Source organism: Pseudoliparis swirei, chromosome 22 (assembly GCF_029220125.1).
Source record: "Pseudoliparis swirei isolate HS2019 ecotype Mariana Trench chromosome 22, NWPU_hadal_v1, whole genome shotgun sequence".
NCBI classification, from domain to species: domain Eukaryota; kingdom Metazoa; phylum Chordata; class Actinopteri; order Perciformes; family Liparidae; genus Pseudoliparis; species Pseudoliparis swirei.
The window spans coordinates 18,737,649-18,762,133 of NC_079409.1; the positions used below are offsets into that span (position 1 = coordinate 18,737,649).

The 24,485-nt window shown below is 44.3% G+C and overlaps 1 protein-coding gene across 1 annotated transcript in view; it reads right to left on the reverse strand.

Moving 5' to 3' along the window:
• zfpm2a (zinc finger protein, FOG family member 2a) overlaps positions 1-24,485 on the reverse strand; it is a 126,413-nt gene that overhangs the window by 80,116 nt on the left and 21,812 nt on the right. Inside the window, exons 2-3 of the mRNA XM_056444751.1 lie at positions 15,826-15,984; positions 8,098-8,199 (exon numbers count right to left, since the gene is read on the reverse strand). Of these exons, the coding sequence (XP_056300726.1) occupies positions 8,098-8,199; positions 15,826-15,984 (261 nt within the window). The remainder of the gene's footprint in view (positions 1-8,097; positions 8,200-15,825; positions 15,985-24,485) is intronic.

Here is a 24,485-nt window from a genome sequence, read left to right on the forward strand (position 1 = left end):
AACTGCTGGGTCTGCGCGCGGTGATAAACGGAGTGATGATCCGGCAACACGTCTTTATCCATGCTTTGCTTTAATTAACGGCGGCTTGTTTGTTGAAAAGATGATTAATATGCCAATGAAAATTGCATAATTGAATACCACAACACCCGCACAATCAGGGAGGAACATGACATTTTTTATGAACTTTTTTATTCTCGTTATTATTGCTATTATTTGGTATTTTAATTCACTTGACAAGCGGGGCCCAACTCCCCCCCCCCCCCCCCAAACACACATGCACACAAAACACCACCTCTAAAAAAGACAAGAAGGAGGGGGGGGGGGGGGGGAATTGGCATGACCACTGGGGCCCCGCTGTTCATCACCAGTGAGAGGCCTTCACAGAGGGGGGTGGAGGTAGGGGGCACTGTTCTGATATCAATACCTATCAGTGTGAAGAAGGCTGTACGTGTGTGTGTGTGTGTGTGTGTGGGGGGGTTGCATTCCTTCAGAGCCAAATAATGATGTGAGGACACCAATCATGCACATGAAACACTATCTCAAGCACTTGTGTCCCCAAGAATAAAATTAAAAATCGCAAATTCATGCATGAAAAAGAACTACAAACCCACTCTGTAGTTTTATTTAACCCAAATAAATAAATAAAGAGGCCAAGAGAAATGAAAATCTCCACATGCGGGGAAGTTTCAGTCGAGCAGTCCAGAGTTTACCCAGCGGTATACCCCCCCCCCCCCCCACCCCATCTAGCGCCCCCCTGTGTGCAAATGCTAAACACACACGTCGTCGGATATTCAACCAATTACAGTGATACCTCTCAGAAAGGCGTGTGTGCAGCTCCAGCGTGCAGCCTGGGGGGAGGGGGAGGGGGGTGCATTGGAGAACAAACATATTCAGAGAGCTAAAGAAAGAAGCGATGGGTGTCAAGTCTCCCCGGGGGATGATGGAGGGGGGGGGGGGACCCGCTTTGCAAGTCGTCTCCAGGTTGAGCAACAGCCCCTTCTGAATGCTCTTGGACTTGTTACAGTGAAATAGTAATACAAAAAAGACATCATTGCTAATATAAGACGTCATTGTAAGCGGACACAAATTCCGCTGAAATGTGGACAAAATGGTTGCAAGTGAATTATCTTATTAAGGGCATTCTTTGCGTGCCGCGTCCCACATACAGCCGCACAAAACTACAACCACATATGGTGACATCTTCCTCAGATGATGAGAACAGCAATTGCATTTTGCCCTATTTTAGATTATATAACTAACAACCATGAAGTTCCCTCATAAAGCCTCTTAGTGTAGCGGATCAGTGGCTACATTTGCATCAAGACGCTGCGGCATAGGAGTACAGTGATTTGTCTAATCTCTTGTTGCATATTTCATCATCATAATCACACATTGTACGTATAATTGTGTGTGTGTGTGTGTGTGTGTGTGGGGCGGTGGGGGAGGGTGTTTCCTCTATACACACACACACACACACACACACACACACACACACACACACACACACACACACACACAGGTGATGCATAAAGCCTGCATCAGCAATCCGCATTTGAAAGAAGAAGAAGAAAAAGAAAGGCGTACAGTGTTTACACACAGCACTTTGATTGCAATTTAATTTGACATCACTCAGGACCCGGTTCTCACAGAGAGGCTGATGATGGACTTTCATCATCAGTATCAGCCATCTGAGTGTCATTCATGTTTTTTTTTTGTCAGACTTGTCTGAAGACTTTGAATAAACCCCTGGAGGAGCGAGATTTAAAAAAAATCCTCCTTTTTTTCTCTCGAGAGAGAATTGCCATGATGCACGTCCAAAATGTTCTTGATTACAAGTCGAAGGAGGAGAGGGAAAGAAATAAAAAAATAAAAACCTTGAATGAAAGCCCCGCGCTGAAAGTTTCCACTTTGCTGATACACCAGTCAAGTGTGTCTCTAAGTCTACTTAAAACGCTTTAGGTATCAGTGCAGACAGCTGCGACACCCTCGCCTTATGATTCTGTCGAGACAGTACACTATCAAAACCTTTCATACCGCTCCCGAGCTACATTTCCGGTGACAAAAGCTTTGCGAAAAGCCTCCTGAAGGATTCATCTATATCCTAATATTTCCAATCCAATTTAAGTGGAGCAGCCGGAGTGGTCTGAACGGTAGTTTACCAATCTTTGCTTTCCAAGACTTCGCGTGCTGAAGGCTTGAGGGGTTCAATCAATGGCGCTTTGATCTCGGCTGGAACCATAATTATTTAACATTGTTACAAGGATTTCTCTAATCCATCCTACCATTAAATCCCTTTTACACTCTCATCTTCTGCAGTCTAATCTGCATCTGGGTGCTCCGCTTGTCTCCCTCTCTGGTTTCGACGCGCCCCTCCTTCCTCGACAACATCCCCGACTTTCAGAATGGACTCGGGTTCTCTAGTTAGAAGGAGAAAACAGCGCCTTGTTTACCGAGAGCAACCTGCAGTCGAATGGACTGTGCGAGAATGTTCTTCAGATGAACTGAGGCAATTTCAAAGTCCAGGTTTTAAAATCCCATCTGTTTATTTTGCTGATCACTTTGACTCCCGACAGAAAGACGCCTGCTGTCCTTTGTTCCCCGCAAATATTTGCGTGCCTGTGTGTTTCAGCGTGATATAAATAGCAGCGTGGGACACTGCAAACATTTGTTGAGGCACCTGCCACGTTGCACCGTGGACCATCTGGCCCTCCAATCCTCCGAGCATGACATATGTGCATTAATACCTGAAGTGGTCATGTTTTTTGGGAGACCACCACACACATCCTTCTGGGTTGACTGGAGTCAAAAAATGAGACTCGAGAGTTTTTACATCTGAGTGAAGCTGCAGTTTCAGCGTGTTTGATGTCTTGAAAGGGGGTGAGGGAGGGAGGGAGGGTGTGTGTGTGTGTGGGGGGGGGGGTCTCTTTGCCTGTGCTCCGTCTGTTTCTGACCATCAGGTAGATTCTCAGATGGCCGCTTCCTTCAGCCGACCCCCTCCCCCCCCTCTCGGCCCTGGCCGATGCCCAGCTGGCACCGGGGGGCTGAGCAAGCTGGGCCACGGCGATGATCACATGGCTCCTGTTACCTCTCTACCACACTCGCGCCCCCCCCTCGTCTGCATGTGGAAGCCTCATATTTGTTGCAACCGTGAGGTCACTGCGATGTGCGACACGAGGAACATAGGGTGCAGATTTACTTGGCTTTAACAAGTCAAGTGAATAGTTCAACCAGTGTGGGATGTAGCATGTTAACACCTTTGCTGCACACTGACAGCTGCAGGAGCAGAAGATCAGTCAGTACAGTCTGGGTTTTCAACAAATCAAATACAGTACCACCATGTGGTTTATGTGTTTGATTGATTTGTAACATAAAAGAAAGAGATGAATTGAATTTGGTTGAATCCTCGTGTCTTGACTTTGAGCATCAAGTACAGGTCGAGCGCCTGTAACACCGTGTCCTACATTTCCCACAATGTAACACAATGCTTCCCCGCCTGTTTAACGGGGGTGGTGGAGGTAATGGATTAAATTAACTCTCATTACCTGAGCACAGTTTGCCTTTTTGTACTTCTTTAAAATGGGTGATGTTAGGCCTAATTCACTCGAGTACTGTTCAACACACGTATACCGCGTGGCTATGGCGCGTGGCTATGGCGCGTGGCTATACCGCGGGGATAATAGGCAGACCCGATGAACGGTGAGAATGGAACAGAAGAAAGGAGACGACTCCGCAGCTGGGGCAGAGAAGATGCTGCAGGTGTGTTTGCGGCCGCAGGAGGGCGTCGCTTCAGGTAGGAGACACGGTGCACCCCATAATCATACTCTATAAGCGATACACAATGCACCCCTGTGGTTTATATGACCACCACGTCTGCTTCTTGATTGCTTTGTGCTTCTGGGGATTCTCGGAGAAGTTAAAGGCATTATGATTGTTTGAGTTCTGGTTGATTCGTGTGAGGCTACACTGAGAAGGGCAGGGGTATTTCATATGAATTGACACACTGCAGGCTAGTGCCTATTGGTTTGTACATAAGGAGTCTGGTTGCTGATGTTCTTTAGTCTGTCATTTAAAGCAGTCTCTGTTTTGACTTTAAGTTGTATCACATACCTCGCCTCCGCTGCCATTTTAAAACAAAAAGAACACAGTAACATTTACTTAAATCACTTTTGAACAAACACACCTTTTATTTTTTTAAATAAGTAATAAAGTACTTTTACTTGAGTACAGCATTCCAAAACCTTTCTCGTCAAAGTCCAACCAAAGGAATGAGAACTGATTGCCAATTTCCTCATAATAGTTGCCAATGATTTGGCCTGGCCAACTTTTGCCATAGAGCCCTGTGATTTTAATGTTTCATTATTTATTCAAAGTCAATAAAGCTGTATTATATTGCTCACCAGCGATACATGTTATCAGCCAGAATTCATTCCATCACTGTTGGACAACACAATGTGTTTCAGGCTGAAACAGCCGGTATCTTTCAGGCCTCTGAGCAGAAAGCGGCAGCGATCATAATTACAGCAGCTCATAACGAACCCTGGATTTCCCTGACTTTCATAAGGGGGTGTAGTTTACACGAGCACACATTTAGATAAGGCTGAGAACAAGTTCATTAGCGGAGTTAGCTAGCTAACAGACACCACTCCCAATTAGCCTGGAGGAGAGCGAGTGGAAGAGAACGAGAGAGACGGAGTCAGATTCATATCAGCAGGCCGTGAAAATGAAAAGAATAGCATGACGCGCTATCGCCCAAATCAGCGGCTGATTGCGAAGCACCCGTGACGAGAAATGAACACCAGACAGAAGATCAGTGCGCAGATTTGCTTAAGGACATACTTGTGGAGCGACGAGGGGGAGAGAAAGGGCTGGGTGTTCCACATCAGAGAGCCAGCAGCAGCTCTATCAGATATTAATATTACTGAGTCCTTCTGTACGCTTCTCTGCCACTACAGAGACAATCGGAGAACACTGGGAGATGGCGGACAGCACTTGACGTGAGTTACGGAAGCGGAGATGAAATGCAGGGACAAGAAAGAAGACGTAGAAGAAGAAAAAAAAGTTCAATTAAGGGATGTAGATTGTGAAGGCTTTTGTTGTTACTCAGCAAAAGGGAAAGCGGCGTGGAGGTGCTTGAATAGAATCACCAAAGCAGGTGGGCATGTTCCGAGTTAGCCCACCTCATTAAAAGGCTTCACTTCCCCCTTTTCAAACATTTACTTTAAAAAAAAAATGTAACGGCCATTACACATCCTATTCAGATACACACGCGGAGTGATTAAAAATTATCTGTCGGAGATGGTAATCACACCTGCTTAAACTTAAGCCAAAAGAATAACAAAGAACTTTTGAAAGCAGAACTATCTGAGCATTTACAAAGAGATTAAAGGGGAGACAGTCTCAAACTAAATAAATGTGCTTTTAATCGCTCTGAACAGGAAGTCATGTCATTTCAAATGTCCCTATCTGATTGTCTGATTCCCCCCTCTCTTTATTCAAATTACAACATGCCCATCTGACTTTTCCAGCACAATGGGAAAAATTAAAAAGGGAAATGACCTTTCATGGCCACCATGATGGGAGAGTGAATGGCATTATTATGGACCAAGATTAATTTCTGCCCACTCTACGCTGTCCATTGAGAACACACAGGGGGGGGGGGGGGAGGGCACGAGTGCCTTGTTGTAAATCACCACATCATTGAGATGTCGACAGGGTTACATCCGTGGTTACATGTTGATTACGAACAGAATTTTGTGCTCTGACCAACACAGATATATATTACCGTGTTTCTTAAACTCGGACGCAGCCATGTGCACAGTTGACCATTTCTTAGCTCGGAGATAAGAAACCAGCGCCGGAGTCTTCAAACTGGATGCCACTGGATAACTCCGAACCACTCAGGCTGTGCTTTAGTAAAACGTGAAATGGGCACCGTGTCTCACATCGCCTCCTCGGCCGCTCAGCCATCTTCGCTGTGCGTAGAGCGACTTAACTGCCGTACAAACTCTGGCCCTCCGCCGCCTGTCCAGCAGTGTGTTTCTGAGCCTCTAATTCTCTTTCTGATGGTTAAGTAGAAGGTTGGAGGATAATTACAGTCAGTCATACATCGAGTCATGCTACATCCATCCCTCCTTTTTTCAAAGCGGCGTTTTTAAGCTCAGCATTTTTCTCGCCCCTTTTTTCCGCGTGTGATGCCTTCTTTTTGTCACGGCCCCCGTAGTTCAGAGCTGACCCCCTCAGCCCCGTCCCCTGACTGATCACAGTGATGGTTTATTACTGTCGTCCCAGCGTTCTTATCTTTAGCCAGCAATGCTCATTTCCTTCCCCAGATTTAAATGCAAATGTGAAATTTAATGATAAATGCATTATCTGATAGGTGCGATAACACTGATTCACTGTCAGTATAAAATACACACCCCGGGGGGCTTCGAGCCAGGAAGCGCAACTTGCCCAAATCCACTTTTTTTTCTCCCTCGCTCTCTCTCTCTCCCTTCTTTTCTCCCCCCTCTTCCTCTTTTCTTTTCTTTTCCCTTTTTTCTTCTTTTTACAAACGCATGTACCTGCAATAAATTCTTAAGGTCATTTTATGCATTAAACGGAATCATATTTTGTGTGTTCAGCAGTGTGGGTGCAGGCTGTTGCTGAGCAGTAATTGCTGTGCAACTATCTTGTTCAATGTATTATCCATCACTTTGATGAAGTTTCTTTTTCGTAAAAGGGCAACACAAGATAAAAAAGAAAAGCAAAACGTATTTTGAACTCATCAGAAACGCTACATCTGCTTTGCATTATCGGCAAAGATGTACCTGCTTTCTTTGAGCAAGAAATTGTTGGTAATTTAAGGTTAACTAAATGGTGGGTTTGCCATCAATTAAAGTGGCTTGTTATGTGGCGTGCAGGCTTCTCGTCCGTCTTTGGTTGCTATGGAGGACATAATGCTTCTTTTCAACCAGAAGTGCCCATAAATGCTCTTTTTCTATTCAATACCTAAATCAATACTGTACTATAACCTCAAACTAGGCACCATGCTTTGCAAATTGGTCACTATTGTCCAACGTTATCTCACCACTATACCTACTCGTCATACTTTGTCATAGGCAGAAGCAGCCTAAGTTATTACACGGCTGTAACATGTGGCTGTAACACACGGTTGTAACAGGCGGTTGAAAAACATGGTTGTAACAAGCGGTAGTAACACACGGTTGTAACACACAGTTGTAACATACGGTTGTAACCTGGCGTTTGTAACGGACGGTTGTAACAGGCGGTGGTAACACGCGGTTGTAACAGGCGGTTGTACACACGGTTGTAAAACGAGGTTGTAACAGGTGTTTGTAACAGGCGTTTTTAACAGGTGGTCGTTACAGGCGGTTGTAACAGGAGTTTGTAACAGGCGGTCATAACACATGGTTGTAACACACGGTTCTAACAGGCGGTTCTAACAGGCGGTTGTAACACGCGGTTGTAACATGCGGTTGTAACACGCGGCTGTAACAGGCTTTTGTAACAGGCGGTCGTAACAGGCGGTCGTAACAGGCGGTTGTAACAGGAGTTTGTAACAGGAGTTTGTAACAGGCGGTCATAACACGTGGCCGTAACACGCTTTCATAAGACGCGTTCGTAACACGTGGCCGTAACACGCATTCATAACACGCGGTCGTAACTCACGGTCGTAACACGAGGTCGTAACACGCGGTCGTAACACGAGGTCGTAACACGAGGTTGTAACACCTGATTAACACGATCCATAGCTAATGTTTGAAAGCGTGTTTAACATTGTAACTAACAAGTATTTAACGTTGTGGTTGGGTTACGGTAACCTCGGAGGTCATGCCACGGGACTCACTGGTCCCCGGGGGCAAAGTGCTGTGTTTATTTGTCCCACCATCACAAGCTCCTCCCACCCTCAGCAAACTGTCTTGCTCGTAAAACTTCGGTTGCTCTGAGTGTCTAATATTGGAGCACATTGGTTCACACTGGAGTTGAAAGCCGGGGGTGTCCTGTACGGAGGCCATAGGTCCACTGCCTGAGCCCAGAATGACCCTTCAGACGGCCCTAAGTGGCTCTCTAGGAAAGTGATATTCAGACTTCTCTTACTTGGACCGTCCCAGTCATCTGGCCCCACGGTGTTGTGCCTGGTCTTCTCGCCCTGCCCGTCCATCTCCGACTCTCTTGCTTCTCGGTTGCCATCTTCCTCTCCTGCAGGGCAGAACAAATACATTCCCATCAAGTCATATAAAGCACACAAGACATAGTGATAGAAGCACTCAATCCAAATGTAATGCTCCGACACTCATAGTTTAATGTAGCACTGCATTGTAGACTGATTCCCTTCCAAAGGGCCGATTTTTAGAACGTTGGATATTATCCATTATTATAAAAACTTTAGCTTTATAACCATTTCTTGTAATATTTGAGTGTCACAATCTGAAGTCATGTGAGCCTTTGTCCTTGTGTATATAGTTTGTTAGATGTCTATTTTGCAGTGAGATCACCAGGTCCAGCTGCATACTTGTATGTAAAAGGGAGCTCCCATGAGTGCTTACAGGAACAGGAGGAAGCCCCGTGGAACAGGAAGGAAAGCAATGTGTGGGAGAGAGGTGGCTATTTATTACTGTTTGATCTATTGTGGAGCGAGCGAGAATGTGTGTTTATAGGATGTAGGCTGATTTACAGTCGCGGGGCTCACACAGATCACGCTAAGGGGTATTTGGGTATCTCTCTCCAGGATGTAAGCGCTTAAAGACCTTGTTAAACAGACTCCACCTCCCAAGTGTGCAGCGAGCAACACTGACTGGGGGGCTTGTTTGGCGCTCTGAGATGCACTCATGGTAGACAAAAAAACAAAATCAATTTTTTGCATGTCTCGAGTATGCACTGAAAGTTTATAGGCACATACACAGGACTCAGTAGGTGAACCCCCTGTGCTCCAGATGAATCCACTATGGCTGACACACTGGTCGTCACTTTAAAATCTGCTCGGGGCGCGTAGCGGCGGCTGATAGTTTGTGGTGGAACACTTCTCCCACTTTTGTCACCATATCGTTTTTGGCCCTTTGATGTTTTAAACCCAATAGTGAACGGTCAAGGACCGGCCTGGATTACTGCACTGGATTACTACACGTCACACACGACAAGGAAAGGAAAAAGGGATTGACATGTAGATTTAAATGTCAATATGACAAAGACAAGAGATGTAATGATGTAGCTTGTACAGCAGTATTATTTGTATATATATATATAATAAAAAAACATACCAAATGTGATGCCCCCCCCCCCCCCACACACACACACACACACAGCTTCCAAAAAGCATTTCAGAGTGTTATCACACTTCCAGTGACAACTGCCACAGGACACACACTACTTCACAACAGTTAAGTTAATCTCCAGATCACACACACACACACACACACGCACACACGCACACACACATACACACACACGCTTGTTTAGCTTCTTTTTTTTGGACAAAGAAGGTAGCAAACATTGCCAAAAGGATGTCGGCTTTCTGCCTCACGCTGAATGAGGAGATGTATACGAAGTGGGAAAAAATATTATACTGAAGGGAAGTGTGCAGAAAATGTCCTACTTACAGTCCACGAGGTCAATATGACCCAGATTTGCTTATGCAAGTGTCTGCTTGGGCTGGCGACCCCCCTCTCCCCCCTCCTTTCCCTTTCCCCAGAACATTACCAGAGAGCCCACTCAACTAAACTCCCCCATTATTTATTGTTGGGCTCGGAGAACCTCTTTAGCACACCATGCTCGTATTACGACGAGGATAACAAAGGCGCATATCAACAGTTCCTTCCAATGGAGCGGAGTTTCTTTTTTAAAGATGACATTAAAGGCACTACCTTGATCTCAGGCGAACATGTTAAGCCCTGTAACAAACCTATTGGAAGTGTTTAATTACAGCTCGGGAAATGGAGCTACAAGATGATTCCTTAATTAAGCAGTGATTAAGGATTTTCTGCCTTCTATCCGCCGCAGTTTGCTGTGCATTTTAAACACAATCGCCTCAGCAACCTCACAGGGAACAATGTCACAGGGCTTTGATGAAGTTTTCCTGTACAGATGTCACAGGCGGAGGAAGAAGTGCTGGAGCAGCACGGTTTGATAAAAACCTGCAATACAGATGGAATTTGGAGGCTCATCTTTTTAATGGTTTTCTAAACGACATATAGGAGATCTGACCTTTCTGACTGAGAAACAGATTGATTGAGGTGCTCCATTTCATTCGCAGAGGGCCACGCTAAGTAATAGAGATTCGGCCTTGTTCCATCATTTGAATTGAAACCCTCTGCCGTCTTATCAAGGGAGACAGATTGTCAATGATCATCCTCTACATTATCACCTGGATCATAATTTACATCTGGCTTAGGCTCCTTTTTCCTCGCGCAATCAAATGGAGATACTTACGGTTGAGTGAGAGAAGGCAGAAGGGAACAGAAGGGACGGGGGAGGGGTGGTGAGGCGGCTTGCTGGGCAAAGGGTTGGCGGGCATGCAAGAGGAGCCAGCGAGCTGTTAAAATCAGCCCTATCGCCGCTCTATCAAAGGACGGCTCTCAAGCCAAATCACAGTGGCACGCAGCGCGCTGCGCGTCCGGGTCAATAAGCTTATAGGCAATTTACACAAACAATTCCTGGAGCAAGGTAGCAACAAAGTCATATTGGCTTTTTTTCCTCCCCCCCTTTTTAGCATTGTCTCTGCCAAGGAAGCCCTTGAAAATGTCAATCTCTGGTGTGTGACTCTAAGGAGCTCAGAGCTCTCTAATCCTGACCACTGAGTCCAAAGACAGGTCACGGTTCCTGCAAAATGGAGTATAAGTATTTTTTAATTCTTCATATGAGATTGCACAGTTTTCAATGTGGTACTAACCCGCTGCCACTTTCCTAAACCCATCACAATCTTGGTAGTGTTTGAGCTCGGCAGTGATTTTCAGAATGTAATATTAGGAGGATATTAACCCACTGCTCCCCCACCACCCACCCTCCCATTCACCCACAGCCACCACCACCAGTGGTAGTGCTAGTCTGTTGATATTGCATATTTGCTTGTTGATGCAGATTATGCTGCGACAGATAAAGTCCAATCCAGGAAGCAACCTTATACACAAAGTCAAGCATAGCTGTAAGACTTCCCTGCTATCTGAAAAATAGGTTTGGATTGTATGCAATTTGTGGCAGGCAGAGGCACTCCAATGGGGAGAGGGAGGCTATTAGTGAAATGCCTTGCCACTGTCTCTTTAAATGCCAATAAATTCCCATCATTACAGAATCTGGCAGTTTTCCTCCCTGTCTGCAGCCTGGCTCTTTATCTCGCTCTGCCTCAGTCTCTGAGCATGTAGATCTGGCCCAGTTAGATTGTCATACTTAACAAACATTAATGATTAATTTCCTCCACTGAGTCAAATGGGGCTAAAGGGATGACGCGATTCATCTTATCGCGTCGCAAATTAGCATTTCTCCATATTCTCCGGCATCGACCGTGCATTAAAATTCCACATTTGCCATTCTGGGCACTGGCAGCTGTGGCGAAAACGCCAAGCAGATCTTCCTCCCGTGTTGCTGTGGATTCTGATTGCATCATTAATTCTGCCACTTTCCGTTGGTTACTGAACGCCTCTGACCACCGCAAGTCATATTGCTCCCTGAGAGGTTATTTGAGGGGTCAAGGTGGCCATGTTCAGCACTGTGTGTGCGGTCCCCAGCTCTCACGCTCTCACTTCCACTGAGATAAAGTGCTGCTGCCTAAATTATGATTTTTTTCTATTTTAGTAGAGCGCAATATGTTCTTATTAGTAGGATACAACAGCATCAGAAACGAGCAGTTTGAGCTGAAACACGATGTTGTTTTACCTCACATAAATGCGTTTTACATTGAGGAAATGAGATAGATGAAATGACATGTAGATCTAGCATCGGAGCTAACTAAGGAAGTCATTTGTCACGAGACGACGCTTGGAGAGCACAAAAGGAACAGCTTGTGGCAACACCCTGAGCTGAACTTCACAGATAGCCAACAATAAAAGACAGGGTGAAACAGCAAGGTGAAATTTCACAATTTCAGTAAAAAAAAAAAGAGATGCCACTCGGTATATAAAAAAAGGTATCTTTCTTACAATTATGGACCCGAGGTTGTGTCAGTGGAGTATAAATCTTTACTGTGGCCTCTGGACTCTTCACAAGCAGAGCTCCATAAATGTGAAACCGAGCAGGAGATGTTGTTTGAGGTAACATCCTGTTTCAACGCAGAGGAAAGGCCAAGGTTATTTCTTTTGATAGTATGCCTTTTCCCCCTCCTCACAGAGGTCTCAATACGTTAGCAAACACCTTCTAATAATGTATATTAAACACGGTTCCTTCTCTCTGCTGCATAGTCTACCTTTAAGTTGAGTGTTCCCGATATTCAGTCATTTACCACAATACAAGTATGGTACTATTATCAAAGTATCAATACATTAGTGTTATCAACATATACTTAAATGTGGTAAATTCCAAATTCACTGCATTAATATAGCATTTAACAACTATTTGCCATGTAAAGACATAGTATAGGAATGTCTACCTTTGCAGTTGTCACCACGTTGAGAGCCATGCAGAGACAAGCCTTTAATCAAATATATTCTGAGTTTGGACTGTTGCACCTTTTTAATGGGCAAAAACATACATTTTATTGCACTGGTCAATTTGAAGATTTTTGGCTAAATTCAGTTAATGCATAAAATACATCTTGAGGTGTTTCAATTACCATGTTTTCTATGTACATATGCATCCGTATATTTCCTCTCAATTTCAATTTTTTTTTCAATTGCATATTTACACATGAAATGTAATCGTAAAATGTATTGTCTTGAGTATTCAAATGAAGGAGTTTCACGATTTACATTTTTTACCCTATTTACCTGCAGTCATATTACAATACACATCTTTAACCCTTGTGTTGCCTTCGGGTCAATTTGACCCGATTCAATGTTTCACCCTCCTGTCGCCTTCGGGTCAATATGACCCGATTCAATGTTTAACCCTCCTGTTACCTTTATATTTACTAACATATTTTACCCTTGAGGTCAATATGACCCCAGCTATTAAAATCTCCAGAAAATTATTAGAATTAATATTGTTTTCCAAGTTTAAGTGTGAGGTACTTTATGTTTGTTTGTTGACTCCCGAAAGAACACCGACATTAAACATTGAATCGGGTCAAATTGACCCGAAGGCGACAGGAGGGTTAAATATTGAATCGGGTCAAAATGACCCGAAGGCAACACAAGGGTTAAAGGCACTTTTTATTCCATTCTGAACCAGAAGTTCCACTTTGCTCCATTTTTTATTCTAAAGGTTTTTACAGAGAGGTTTGTTCATAAATCATTCATATTCTTTATTTATAGACAATTTTATTCTTAAAACATGGTGAAAACAGTACTTTCTGAGTTATCCCATTTAAAAGACATATGCCACTCGTGATGAAGGTAGATAATAGTTTGAGTTTAGGGTCATGGGCCTAAAAGGTTCTGAAATAGATCAAGTTAATTCAGCAGGGTCTTTGGAGGTAAATGTATTTTTTTTTAACATACATTACACTTACTGCTTACAATCGGTGAGATTTCAAATTAATGTTGCACATTCAAGGCTAACAGGTCTCCATGAAAGCATTACAGACCATGGAGGACCATGACACCATTAACTAAATGGGTTACGGGGTCAACCATCGCACAATTGAGAGGGTCCCAAGCCTCAGACCCAGATGGGACGCCAAGGTGCTCCTCATACTTATCGGGGGAGTCCCGTTTCTGCCAGGCTAAGGCAAACGGCTGAGCCTTAGTGGCATTCAACTTCTTGACCTTTGCGCCTTTAAGCAGCTTTGCTCCTTCACCGCACTCTGATCAAAGTTAATAAGTGCTTCATATGTTAATGAAAATTGGTACTCCTCTTTGTGTTCCTACATCTTTTTAATACCTATTATAGACTGAAACTTTTAATGGAGGTTTAGGTCCCCCTGACAAGCCCATTCCATAGAGTGACTACACAGATACAAGGCTAAGCTAAGACCAGGGAGTCGCTGCTCATGGAGGAACCTCACACGGGAGACCTTATTCTCCGGGAAGCAGCAGAAGATAAAGGCCGAGGGATGAGTGGCTGCTTTAAAACCCACGTTCACGTCCACGCAGGCTAATTACCGCACGCCATCACATTTGAGAGGGTTTAGTTAATCAAGGGGGCTCTTTTTTTCCCCTCCTATAGTCGAGGAATAACACATTTAAAACCGTTTAATGCCACCAGGATTGGGTCCTGTTTAATTCACGCTGCTTTCACATAAGTGTGGTAAATTTAAGCCACTCTGACATTAGTTTAAAATAGATCTAATGAAGGGAGGGATCATGGGGGAAATGGCTACACCTGATGGTTGCACACAAGTTTTTCAGTGAGGAAAATGAAGAAAGGAGATGTGGATAGTACATCACGTAGGTCTTAGAAGGCAAAGGGAGACTTAGCTTCTGTAAGCTTTGATAGCAAAGTAATAGAAAAGAATCTGACTCGTAAGGCTCGTGTATGACAAGGAACAGATTACCAGTGCCCTCCAAAAAAGTAGTATTTGACATTTGGGATTGCTATTTAGTGTTGACTTTGTTCATAAACATGGAAAGGAGATTTGAGACCCAGTTCCTGACATGGTTTAACCAAAACAATGGAAATATCAAACAGCTCTGATGAGGTTCTTTGAAGATTTTCACAAGTTGTACTTTTTTTCTTCTTTTTACTTTCCTTTTCTAGCTGTAGCCATGGATGTGTACTCCAACATCTATTTCATAGCTACTGGGTTATTACAAGACCTTAGGTTCCACTTTGAAGTTTGTGTAAGGCCACATTACGACAGAGACAAAGCGCCAACGGAGCGTCGCCGGTAATTGCAATTTCCAAACAATTGCGCCGTTCAACTTTTCTCGGAGAACAAAAGGAAAGCGTTATTGATACGATTGCCAGGGCATAGCCTGTACCTGGAAACATGAAAGATTTGTTTTCCTCCAATAATGTAATCCCACGAGGCACATCAGTTTAGAAGTGTGACCAAATCATTTTAAACAACTTCCCCTTTGAAAGGAGAAAGAGGAGGCCCTTCATTAAAAAGTCAAATTTATGGCATCCGTGTGCCAGTAAGAGTGTGTGTGTGTGTGTGTGTGTGTGTGGGGGGGGACACCTGGGGTAGTGGAAACCACGAGACCAGAGGGGGGTGGTGGTTGGAAGAGGTGGGGGTGGGGGTGTCTGTCATCTTCACACTGTAACCTGGAGCAGACCACAAATGAGCTCCTCTGATGGCGAGCTGAGCGAGAATGAAACAAACACACAAAGAAGCCGACTAATTGAATCGGAGTTCAAAGGCGGCTCGGCGCCGACGTGCTTTCATAGCGCCGGACCTCCGAGCTGCAGCGGGTGAAGCCGAGCGCTCGCATGGCCTCGGCGGCCGGCGGCACGAGGAGGCGGAGCCGTCTCCCTCTCCCAGATCAAACTACTGTTACATAAGATCAAATATCAGAATGGATGGCTTCAACTCTCGGCAGCGATGCGGGAGAAAGACCTGTCATGTCCGATCACACGTACGCACACACACACACACACACACATACACATACACACACACATTCTTCCCTTTTTTTCCCCCTGAAGGGTTATTTGGGAGTTTTTCCTGATCCGATGCGAGGTTTTGGGGCAGGGATGTCTATGTGTACAGATTGTAAAGCACTCCGAGACAAATTTGTAATTTGTGAAATTGGGCTATACAAATAAACTGAATTGAATTGAATACACACACACACACACCTTTGCTGCAGAAGTACTCCATGTCTTCACAGCTCATGTTCTCTGCCTCGAACTCGCCGGAGAAGTTCTCCTCTGCCGAGAATTCGTCTTTGGCCAAGAGCTCGTTCTCCTCGGAGACGCACTCCTCCTCCTCTTCCTCCAGGCCATCCTCCAGAGGACCTGAGGGAACACACACACGGGCATAAGTACACACACATACACACACAAACACACAAGGGAGATGTTCAGCAGTTTCATCACATCCTTCAGGCTCTCTCTCTCTCTCTGTCTCTCTGTCTCTCTCTCTCTCTGTCTCTGTCTCTCTCTCCCTCTCACTCCCTCTACTTGGTTCTTTTGTTAAGATACCGCAAATGTAGATGCAACTCAAAGAGCAGCACAGCACTGCACCGTCTACATGGAGCATGTAGACAAAGATATGACCATGTCAATAAAGATTTTTTTTGCCATAATATTCCATTACAGAGTTTGAAAAAGCCCTTCGAGACTGAGAGAAACCCGCTGACTAGCAGCCGAGGTGAGGCTGATGTTAATCCTACACCTGCAAAACAAAACCTCACACAGACACAGGAGGGCAGAGAAAAGAAAGAAAAGAAGAAAAGTTCCCTTTCCAGACGTTTCATCAGCATGGGAGGAGGAAAGAAAATACTTTTATTAATTTGTTAGCCTTATCACAGGGTACAATGTTGATTTTCCATTTACATTCCGTGCCTCGGGGTAATACACCAGTGCAATCTTAAAGGAGACACTTTTCCGTGTGATTAATGTTTTCCCCCCTCTGTGCAATATTATTCCTTTAAATCTGAATGATTCCAGAGTTCCGCTCGTAGCTGTACATCTCTCTCTTTCCATTTGCATATTACCATTTTTGCTTCAATCAAGGGCGCTGATGGAATTACTGTATTGCTACCTGGGATTGTATTAGTTCTGAGAAACATCTCATCCACCATTTGAATGTTATTAAGATAATGTGCATCCGGCCAAAATACGCCTGTGCGTGAATTTCCACGGCATACAAGTTGAAGGTTAGTTTATGTTTTGAAATAATATGAGAAAACCTGCATCGATTTCTTAAAATAATATCATTTTTTTAAGGGAATAGTAAAACCCAAAGGACGCTGTCTCTCCTGTCGCGCATCAATCACTGTGGAGCTCAAACGCAGCGCGCCGCTCTCCTCTCGACGCCTTCCATGTTTCTTCTATTGTGGCGAGCGAGGCCCTCAGCTGTAATAAAGCAATAATTTCAATTCAGAAAGCGGGCCTCTCGTGGTTCTCTTTCTTCCCCTCGCACGCGACTCATAAAAGACCCCCCCCCAATGTCCGCCAAGCTGCTTGCTCTTTTCATTAGCCTTATAAATTAGCCCTTTTGTAGCGAGCGCCACGCGGCAGGAAGCCTCGGACATGAAAAGAATTAGCGCACAGATCTCCTAATAGACACTGCGGAGTGGCGCTTTTCAAATTAAGATACAGTTTTTATGATCTTATCCGGCGCCTTCTGCTGATTCCGCTGAGGAGCGAAGCGAGGCGTGAAGTGACTCCACGAGGCGACCATCGCTCACGATGATGCCGGGAGATACATATCGCAGCATCAAGGGGAGATTGTATGACTGGCGTTAAAAAAAATACAAATAAGAAGCTGCTGCCAAGGAAATTGAGGACAGTGCGGGGAGAAACGCGTTTCTAAAAAAACACACTCACACACACAACACACACACGCGCTCTCTGTACACATTCCATTACACAGCTGAATAAGAACTGTGTGTACAACTAAACGATTCTTCCTCTGTTGCCGGCAAATAAAGCACAGCGCCATTGCGCTGCAGAAAATAGACCTACAGTGTTGTGTGATAATAAGGGTGAAGAGAGATTAAAGATAAACTTCATGGTCAATAAGACACAAAGATTGGGGAGATAAGATGAGATAGAATTGAGGTTTAATAGACTCGGAATAAGGGCATCTCACTTCCCCACTCCAGCAGATAGTAACTAAATGGAGCTTTTTCATAGAGACACCGGAGGCCTTGCTGAATATGGAAAAATGAAACACTCCAACCCAGTCAGAGGCATTAAAGGGGTGGGGGGGGGGGGGGGGGGCGGATGGCTACTTCTCGGGCACGGCGTAGATTAACAAAGTTTGTGAGCATTCTCACATGTTTGGTTTATTATACAGTATTCATTGCATGGAGAGACCTGAAATTATTTCAGAGACAGCAATGATAAGAATAATGACTTTCTAAACGACCAGCACACCACACTCCTAACTCATTTTCTGATAGTGCACCCCCCTTCCCCCCTTCCCCGCTATATTTAGTTGTGTACTGTTTAAAACCCTGTCACATTCGCCCATGTGACCCTCTCTCCTCGCATTGCATTTCCATCGGGGCCTCGCCCTCTTATCGGAGCCTCACTCTGGAGTTCAGATGACCAATGACACGGCGGGCGGAGCGGCGGCGTTCCACAGAGTCCGCCTCCAAACTGTGGCTCATTAAAGCGGCTCAGACGTCTGTATGAAGCGGGGAGCCGAGCATGAGAGCGGATTTAAGGATTCAGGCACACGGCGTTTTGGAAAGTTACGTTGGAATCTTTTGGTCGTCACTCACCGCATCTGACTTGTCCCTGAGATATAATCTATACGCACCATGTATAATCCATACGCACCATATGGGCGTTTTACACTAGGACTGGGATTATTGTTTAATGGGACTTAAATATCGTTTTAATAACTTAGTAGAACAAAATGTAACACATAATAAATACATAGATATAGATTAACTGAATTATGTATTATAATAACTCCGACAGAGGCAACTTGTTGCTCCTTTGAACAGGAATTACAATTTAAGTGTAAACCATTGTTATTGCAGCAACAAGTTCCAGTATACAAAGTATTATAAATGAATACTAATCTATTCATATAGTTGAGTTGAATAGATTGGCTCCATTCTCATCGGTTATTTGAGGCAGAATCAGTCTGATATTGGTAATAATGCATCCAAGCCAGTCCCATTATTAATACATATTAATAGAAATGTTTGTGTTACATAAGCACGGTATGTTTCAGATACAACTTTATCAAATTCTGCTTGTGTGTATTCAGATGTCCATAACCAGACGAGACTTTGACCCGTTCTGAGGTGTCACACGGGATCTATCCATCCACAAATCTATCCATCACAGAAAGTTATCATCAGATAAATAAATAAAACCATCATTAGTGCTGATTCACGGGCATCACTTTGTAGAGGAAGCGGCCCCAAGCGGTTTCATCCACATTCATGGGACTCTGTTCAAACAGCAGCAGCAGCAGCAGCCGATGCTAATAGAGACATTGGTGGCTGAATGCGAGGCCCGGTCACAGAGGCTCTTTTGTTGGTGGCCTCTCTGTCTGATAGGGATCGGCCATGCGGAGAGGGATATGGTAATGCCCCCCCGAGTCTATAAAACGGGGTGATACTCTGAGACCATATGATGGACAGAGGATTAATGAGTCACAGAGGGAGAGAGGACACAGGTGGTGGAGTGAGCATATTTTACAGGAGAAAACTCAAATACAAAATGGCAACAACAAACCTATGCCAAGCTGGTCTCTGAAACTAAGAAAAACAAATATGTGTGTGCAAAAGTACCCGAGCGTCTGCTTGTTTCATGGCCACGCTTCTTTTTCCTTTCCTCTTTTCTCCAATGTGTGGAGTTTGTGTCCGGGCTGTGATAGCGATACATTATCAACGGGCTCCACAGTGCGACGCGTGGACCACAAACCCCGCCTCCTCTATGGCGCCCTCATTAGAGGTGAGGTAATCGAATCTGACACAACAAAGCGGCAGATCTCTAGAAGCATGGAAATCTTCAGTTTTTTCTTATTCTCCTACCTATACAGTTTCTGCATCCAAAAGGTCCATTGAAAACGTGTCCAAGCTGCCCGGGGGATAAAACGCAGCACCTGAGACTCAACATGAATATGCATAATGCAGCCCGAAAAAACCATAAACCAACAGGGCCACACGGCTCAGCCCTCTGCCAACTGCGCTCCTATGACTGGTCCTTTTGTGCCAACACTGATACTGAGGCACACACACACACACACACACACACACACACCTACACACACACACATTCACACACACACACACATTCACTCACTCACTCTCACACACACACACACGCACACATTCACTCACTCACACACACACACACACACACGGTAAGGTATTGGCTTATGGTTCATGCAGCTTGTTTACCTCCACAGCTGGAGAAGAAACACGTATGTTTAAATAGAAGAGGACTTTTATTTTTGGTCTGGTCTTGCACAGAGGATTTGGAAGGAGAGACTGGGGGCCACGCTCTCTCCTCCTTTAATGACCTATGGGAAGCAGAGGGCTCCCTCCGCCTCGGAGGAGTTTTAGTGTATATACAGGACTGTCTCAGAAAATTAGAATATTGTGATAAAGTTCTTTATTTTCTGTAATGCAATTAAAAAAACAAAAATGTCATGCATTCTGGATTCATTACAAATCAACTGAAATATTGCAAGCCTTTTTTTATTTTTTTATATTGCTGATTATGGCTTACAGCTTAAGAAAACTCTAAAATCCTATCTCATAAAATTTTAATATTTCCTCAGACCAAGTAAAAAAAAGATTTATAACAGCTGAGTGTTTGTCAAGGCTCAGGAAACCCTTGCAGGTGTTTCGAGTTAATTAGACAATTCAAGTGATTTGTTTAATACCCTACTAGTATACTTTTTCATGATATTCTAATATTTAGAGATAGGATATTTGAGTTTTCTTAAGCTGTAAGCCATAATCAGCAATAAATCAGAATAAAAGGCTTGCAATATTTCAGTTGATTTGTAATGAATCCAGAATGCATGACATTTTTGTTTTTTTAATTGCATTACAGAAAATAAAGAACTTCATCACAATATTCTAATTTTCTGAGACAGTCCTGTATGTTACAGGGCTCAAGCCTCTAATTTAATCCCTGATCACTGTAATGAAATAGATACCATATGCGCAACTCTTAATAGCTTAATATGCTACAAGAACCCTCAAAGGAATCTTAGCGTTTCGAACTTTTTTCTTCTTCTTCACACTGCGTAGTACATGTTGTTCTCTGTGATCAAACTGAATGTGGAGCTAAAGCCGTAGCACTGCGTGTGTGTGTGTGTGTGTGTGTGCTTGGAGGACTGATGTGTTCTCACACTGATGTGTTCTCGAATAAGCGATGGCGTTGTTTAACTTGATTTTCCGGTTGCTAAGCAATGTAATTCTCCTGATTAGAAATGGCTACCTTCCTAAATTCGGGCACTTTACAATCAACAGTCAACAAAACGGCTTGAAAACTCAACACCGAACAACACTCGTCTGGAAATGTGCGGTTGGGGTGTGTGCTTGTGTGTAAATGTAGTCACAACCTTGTAAAACACGCCCGTGCTTGAACGTACACACTGCGAGGCTGCAGCAGCCGTGATGACGAGGCTTCTCACAGCAAAACGATGACGTCGTGCGTCTCGATGGTCCACTAAAGTTTACTTTACGCTCCATGCAGTCAGACGGAGACACACCCATGAAACACGCTGCCCAGATATAATGTCAGCGCTCTAAAACAAGGAGGATTTCTGTTTAACACAATCAAGGTTGCGCATCTTAGTCCAATCAGGCACGGCGTTTTCCGCGGCGTCGCTGGAAGTCCTGTGTTGCGGCGCCCGGCGTCTCTGTCTGGCCCGTCGAAGGGGAATAACGCGCTCTCACTTCTTTATCCAACCAGTTGGAATTGGAACGCCATGAAAACATGCTGGCATTTCACTCTGCCATTAAAATGCTGGAGGCCCCTCTGAGCGTGCCCGAGGGCCTCGGCAGACGCCAGCCAGTTCCTCTGTGGAGTTAGCCGGGTTTCCCGCCTTACTCTCCCGACTCCGCCCACCCATCTATGGAGCCTGAACCCGCGTCCAAGTGGACGCTGGTGCACCGTCCCGCCCCCCCAAAGAGAAGTCACAAAGCCCGCTCAGGGCCACTGATTCTAAATGCTGCGTTCAGGCACCCTCCACTCCTTCCTGTAACATCTCCTGCGGCCGGGTGATTTATTGGTGTCATTCTGCGACTTATAAGGAAATAAAAGTTAACCATGTGCCTGTACACCGGACGTGACAGCTGAAACAAAGCGGGTAAAATATGTGCGGCCTTAATTACGGGTTTATAAGCGAGCCTTTTTCCACCAGAACGTTCACTTTTAATGAAGCCATTGAGTGAGGCTCCTCCAGGGAGCTATCATGGTTAAGTGGGGGCATCCATCTTCAGCCATTGGCTCCGTCTGCGGCGGCTCACCTCATATTGGCTCACTTTATCTCCACTAAGTAAAGTCCTGTTGGACGGCACTAAAAGTGGACGAGGAAACTACTTTTTCCCCCAGCGAGAGGAGAGAGTTTTACTCCTCTGCACTTGAAGATGTTTAACCTCATACAAAAATACTAATATTCATAACAATCAGTGGTCTGTGGGGGCTGAAATAGAAACGTTGTGAACGCAACTATTAGCTTTTCGTCAAGCGGCATTTGACAGAATTTAATTGGGGATCCTTTTAGAAAAAGAACAATTATTACTGTATCAAATAGTTGAGATAAAACTACATTTTCCCATCAAGGAATTTCTATGAAATGGATATATCTAAGATGTCCATTTTATTTCAGCATTATGAAGGATGAGGGTGGGGGGTGGGGGTCTTTTTGCAATAAATTCTTCATTAATTCAATTCTAATTTTCCTCTGGTTCCTATTTCTCCTTTTGATAGTTCCACTTCTTAATACCTCGGATAAGAGGGGGAGTGACTCGGTGAAGACTGCGGGCAGCAGATAGGATCTAAATATTACTAAAGCCAAAAGAAGTGTCTGATGAACATTTCAAAAGAACAATTCTTTATGGATCAGCTCAATCTTTTCCACTTTTTAATTAAAAGTAAAGAAAATAGAAGTTAATTATCCTGTAAAGATTAGCTGCTGGGCATCTTTCTGTAAATTAGTTCTAATTAAAAGGAAATTGTCAAATGACATTCAAAGCACTGTCCTTTAAAACACACAGACTGAGATGCTCCCCCCCCCCCCTCCTAATTCTTGATCTGGCCATGTGAAGCTTTTTGCTAGAAGATTAGGATTCTGCCAGTGCCTCACGCACACACACACACACACACACACACACACACACACACACACACACACACACACACACACACACACACACACACACACACACACACACACACACACACTCTCTCCCTGGCCAGCAGGCCTCTAGCACACTGCCATGCTGCAGCATCAATGGGGATCTTGTGGCTGCTTGAGATAAATACTCCTCATTGATAAAGAATTGCACTGATTATTGCTAAGTATTAGTAACATCAGGTTGATGTGTGCTTTTTTATTAATATAAAAAAATATTCAGAAAATATTTGATATGTCATGTATACTAAACTCTAGAAAACCTGCAGTTTATATTTATTAACTTACCCGATTTTGTTATTAGGGAAAGATTTGGGGGAAATATAAAACGGGGAGAAAGTAGTTTCCAGATGACGACACTTTAATTTTTTAAAATCTAACCAAAAGACATACATTTTCTTAAAATTCTTAATATTTAAGAAACTGCAACCAAAATGTGTTATATGTTTTTTTAACTTCAAAACCTCCGTTTAATGCATTAAACCAGCTCCGTTAATTTCCCCTTGATGGATCAATCTACCAATCGTTTAACCTCCAACATCCTCGTCAGCCTCCATTACGAGTCAGAGATTTCAGTTTGGATGACACTTGCCACCAAAAGAAAGAATCCACACACAAACACACACACACACACACCTACACACACCAAACCTACGCTCAGTTCACAAATAAATGATGAATCGGATTGCCTCCTTTCTGTCTCGCTTTCATCTGATTTCATGTGGATTTCATCAGCCGTCGTCGTTCTTGAGTTGTTTTGAAACCAGATTCCAGCAGTTGTGGTCGAGAGAGAGAGAGAGCGAGAGAGAGAGAGAGAGAGCACGCTGAAACCCCTCCATCTGCTCTGGCCAATGATGATGCTCACCCTGGCCTGCAGCAGAATTGTGCGAGGGAGATTTACACCCATGATGCACTTGGGTGGGGCTGCTCCCAAAACACCGGTACACCATCACTTTCTATACGATGGCTGGCAGAGGAGCCGGTGACAATGGACCAGCAACAATGTGTTTTGGTGTCGCCTTATTTGGTTGACGTAAGCTGCCTCGGTGTCTGAGGACTGGCTGCTAAACACACTTGATGACACCACAGAGACATTGTGCAGATGTAACTATGTTAAAAAAGCACACACCCAGCAGTGTGATAGGAGGCGAGAACACAGCGGTGACTGAGGAGGAAGAGGCGGCTGTCTTTGAGATACACTAATTGGAATGATGGCAGGATGGGGGGATCCAGCATTGCAGTGCCTTTTTCTTTTTCTGCATTTACACAATTATAGAGGTTTTATAAGTTGCAATTGCCCTTCAATTTGGGAGCTTAGACCTGCTTTACAGCTCTGTGTGGGACCGGCCCTGACATCCATCTCCCTAAAAACAAGCCAGTTACGTAAATGGTGGGAGGCAGAAAGAGAGACTTGGTGAGAGAGAGAGAGAGAGAGAGCCGTGGGATGCAGAGA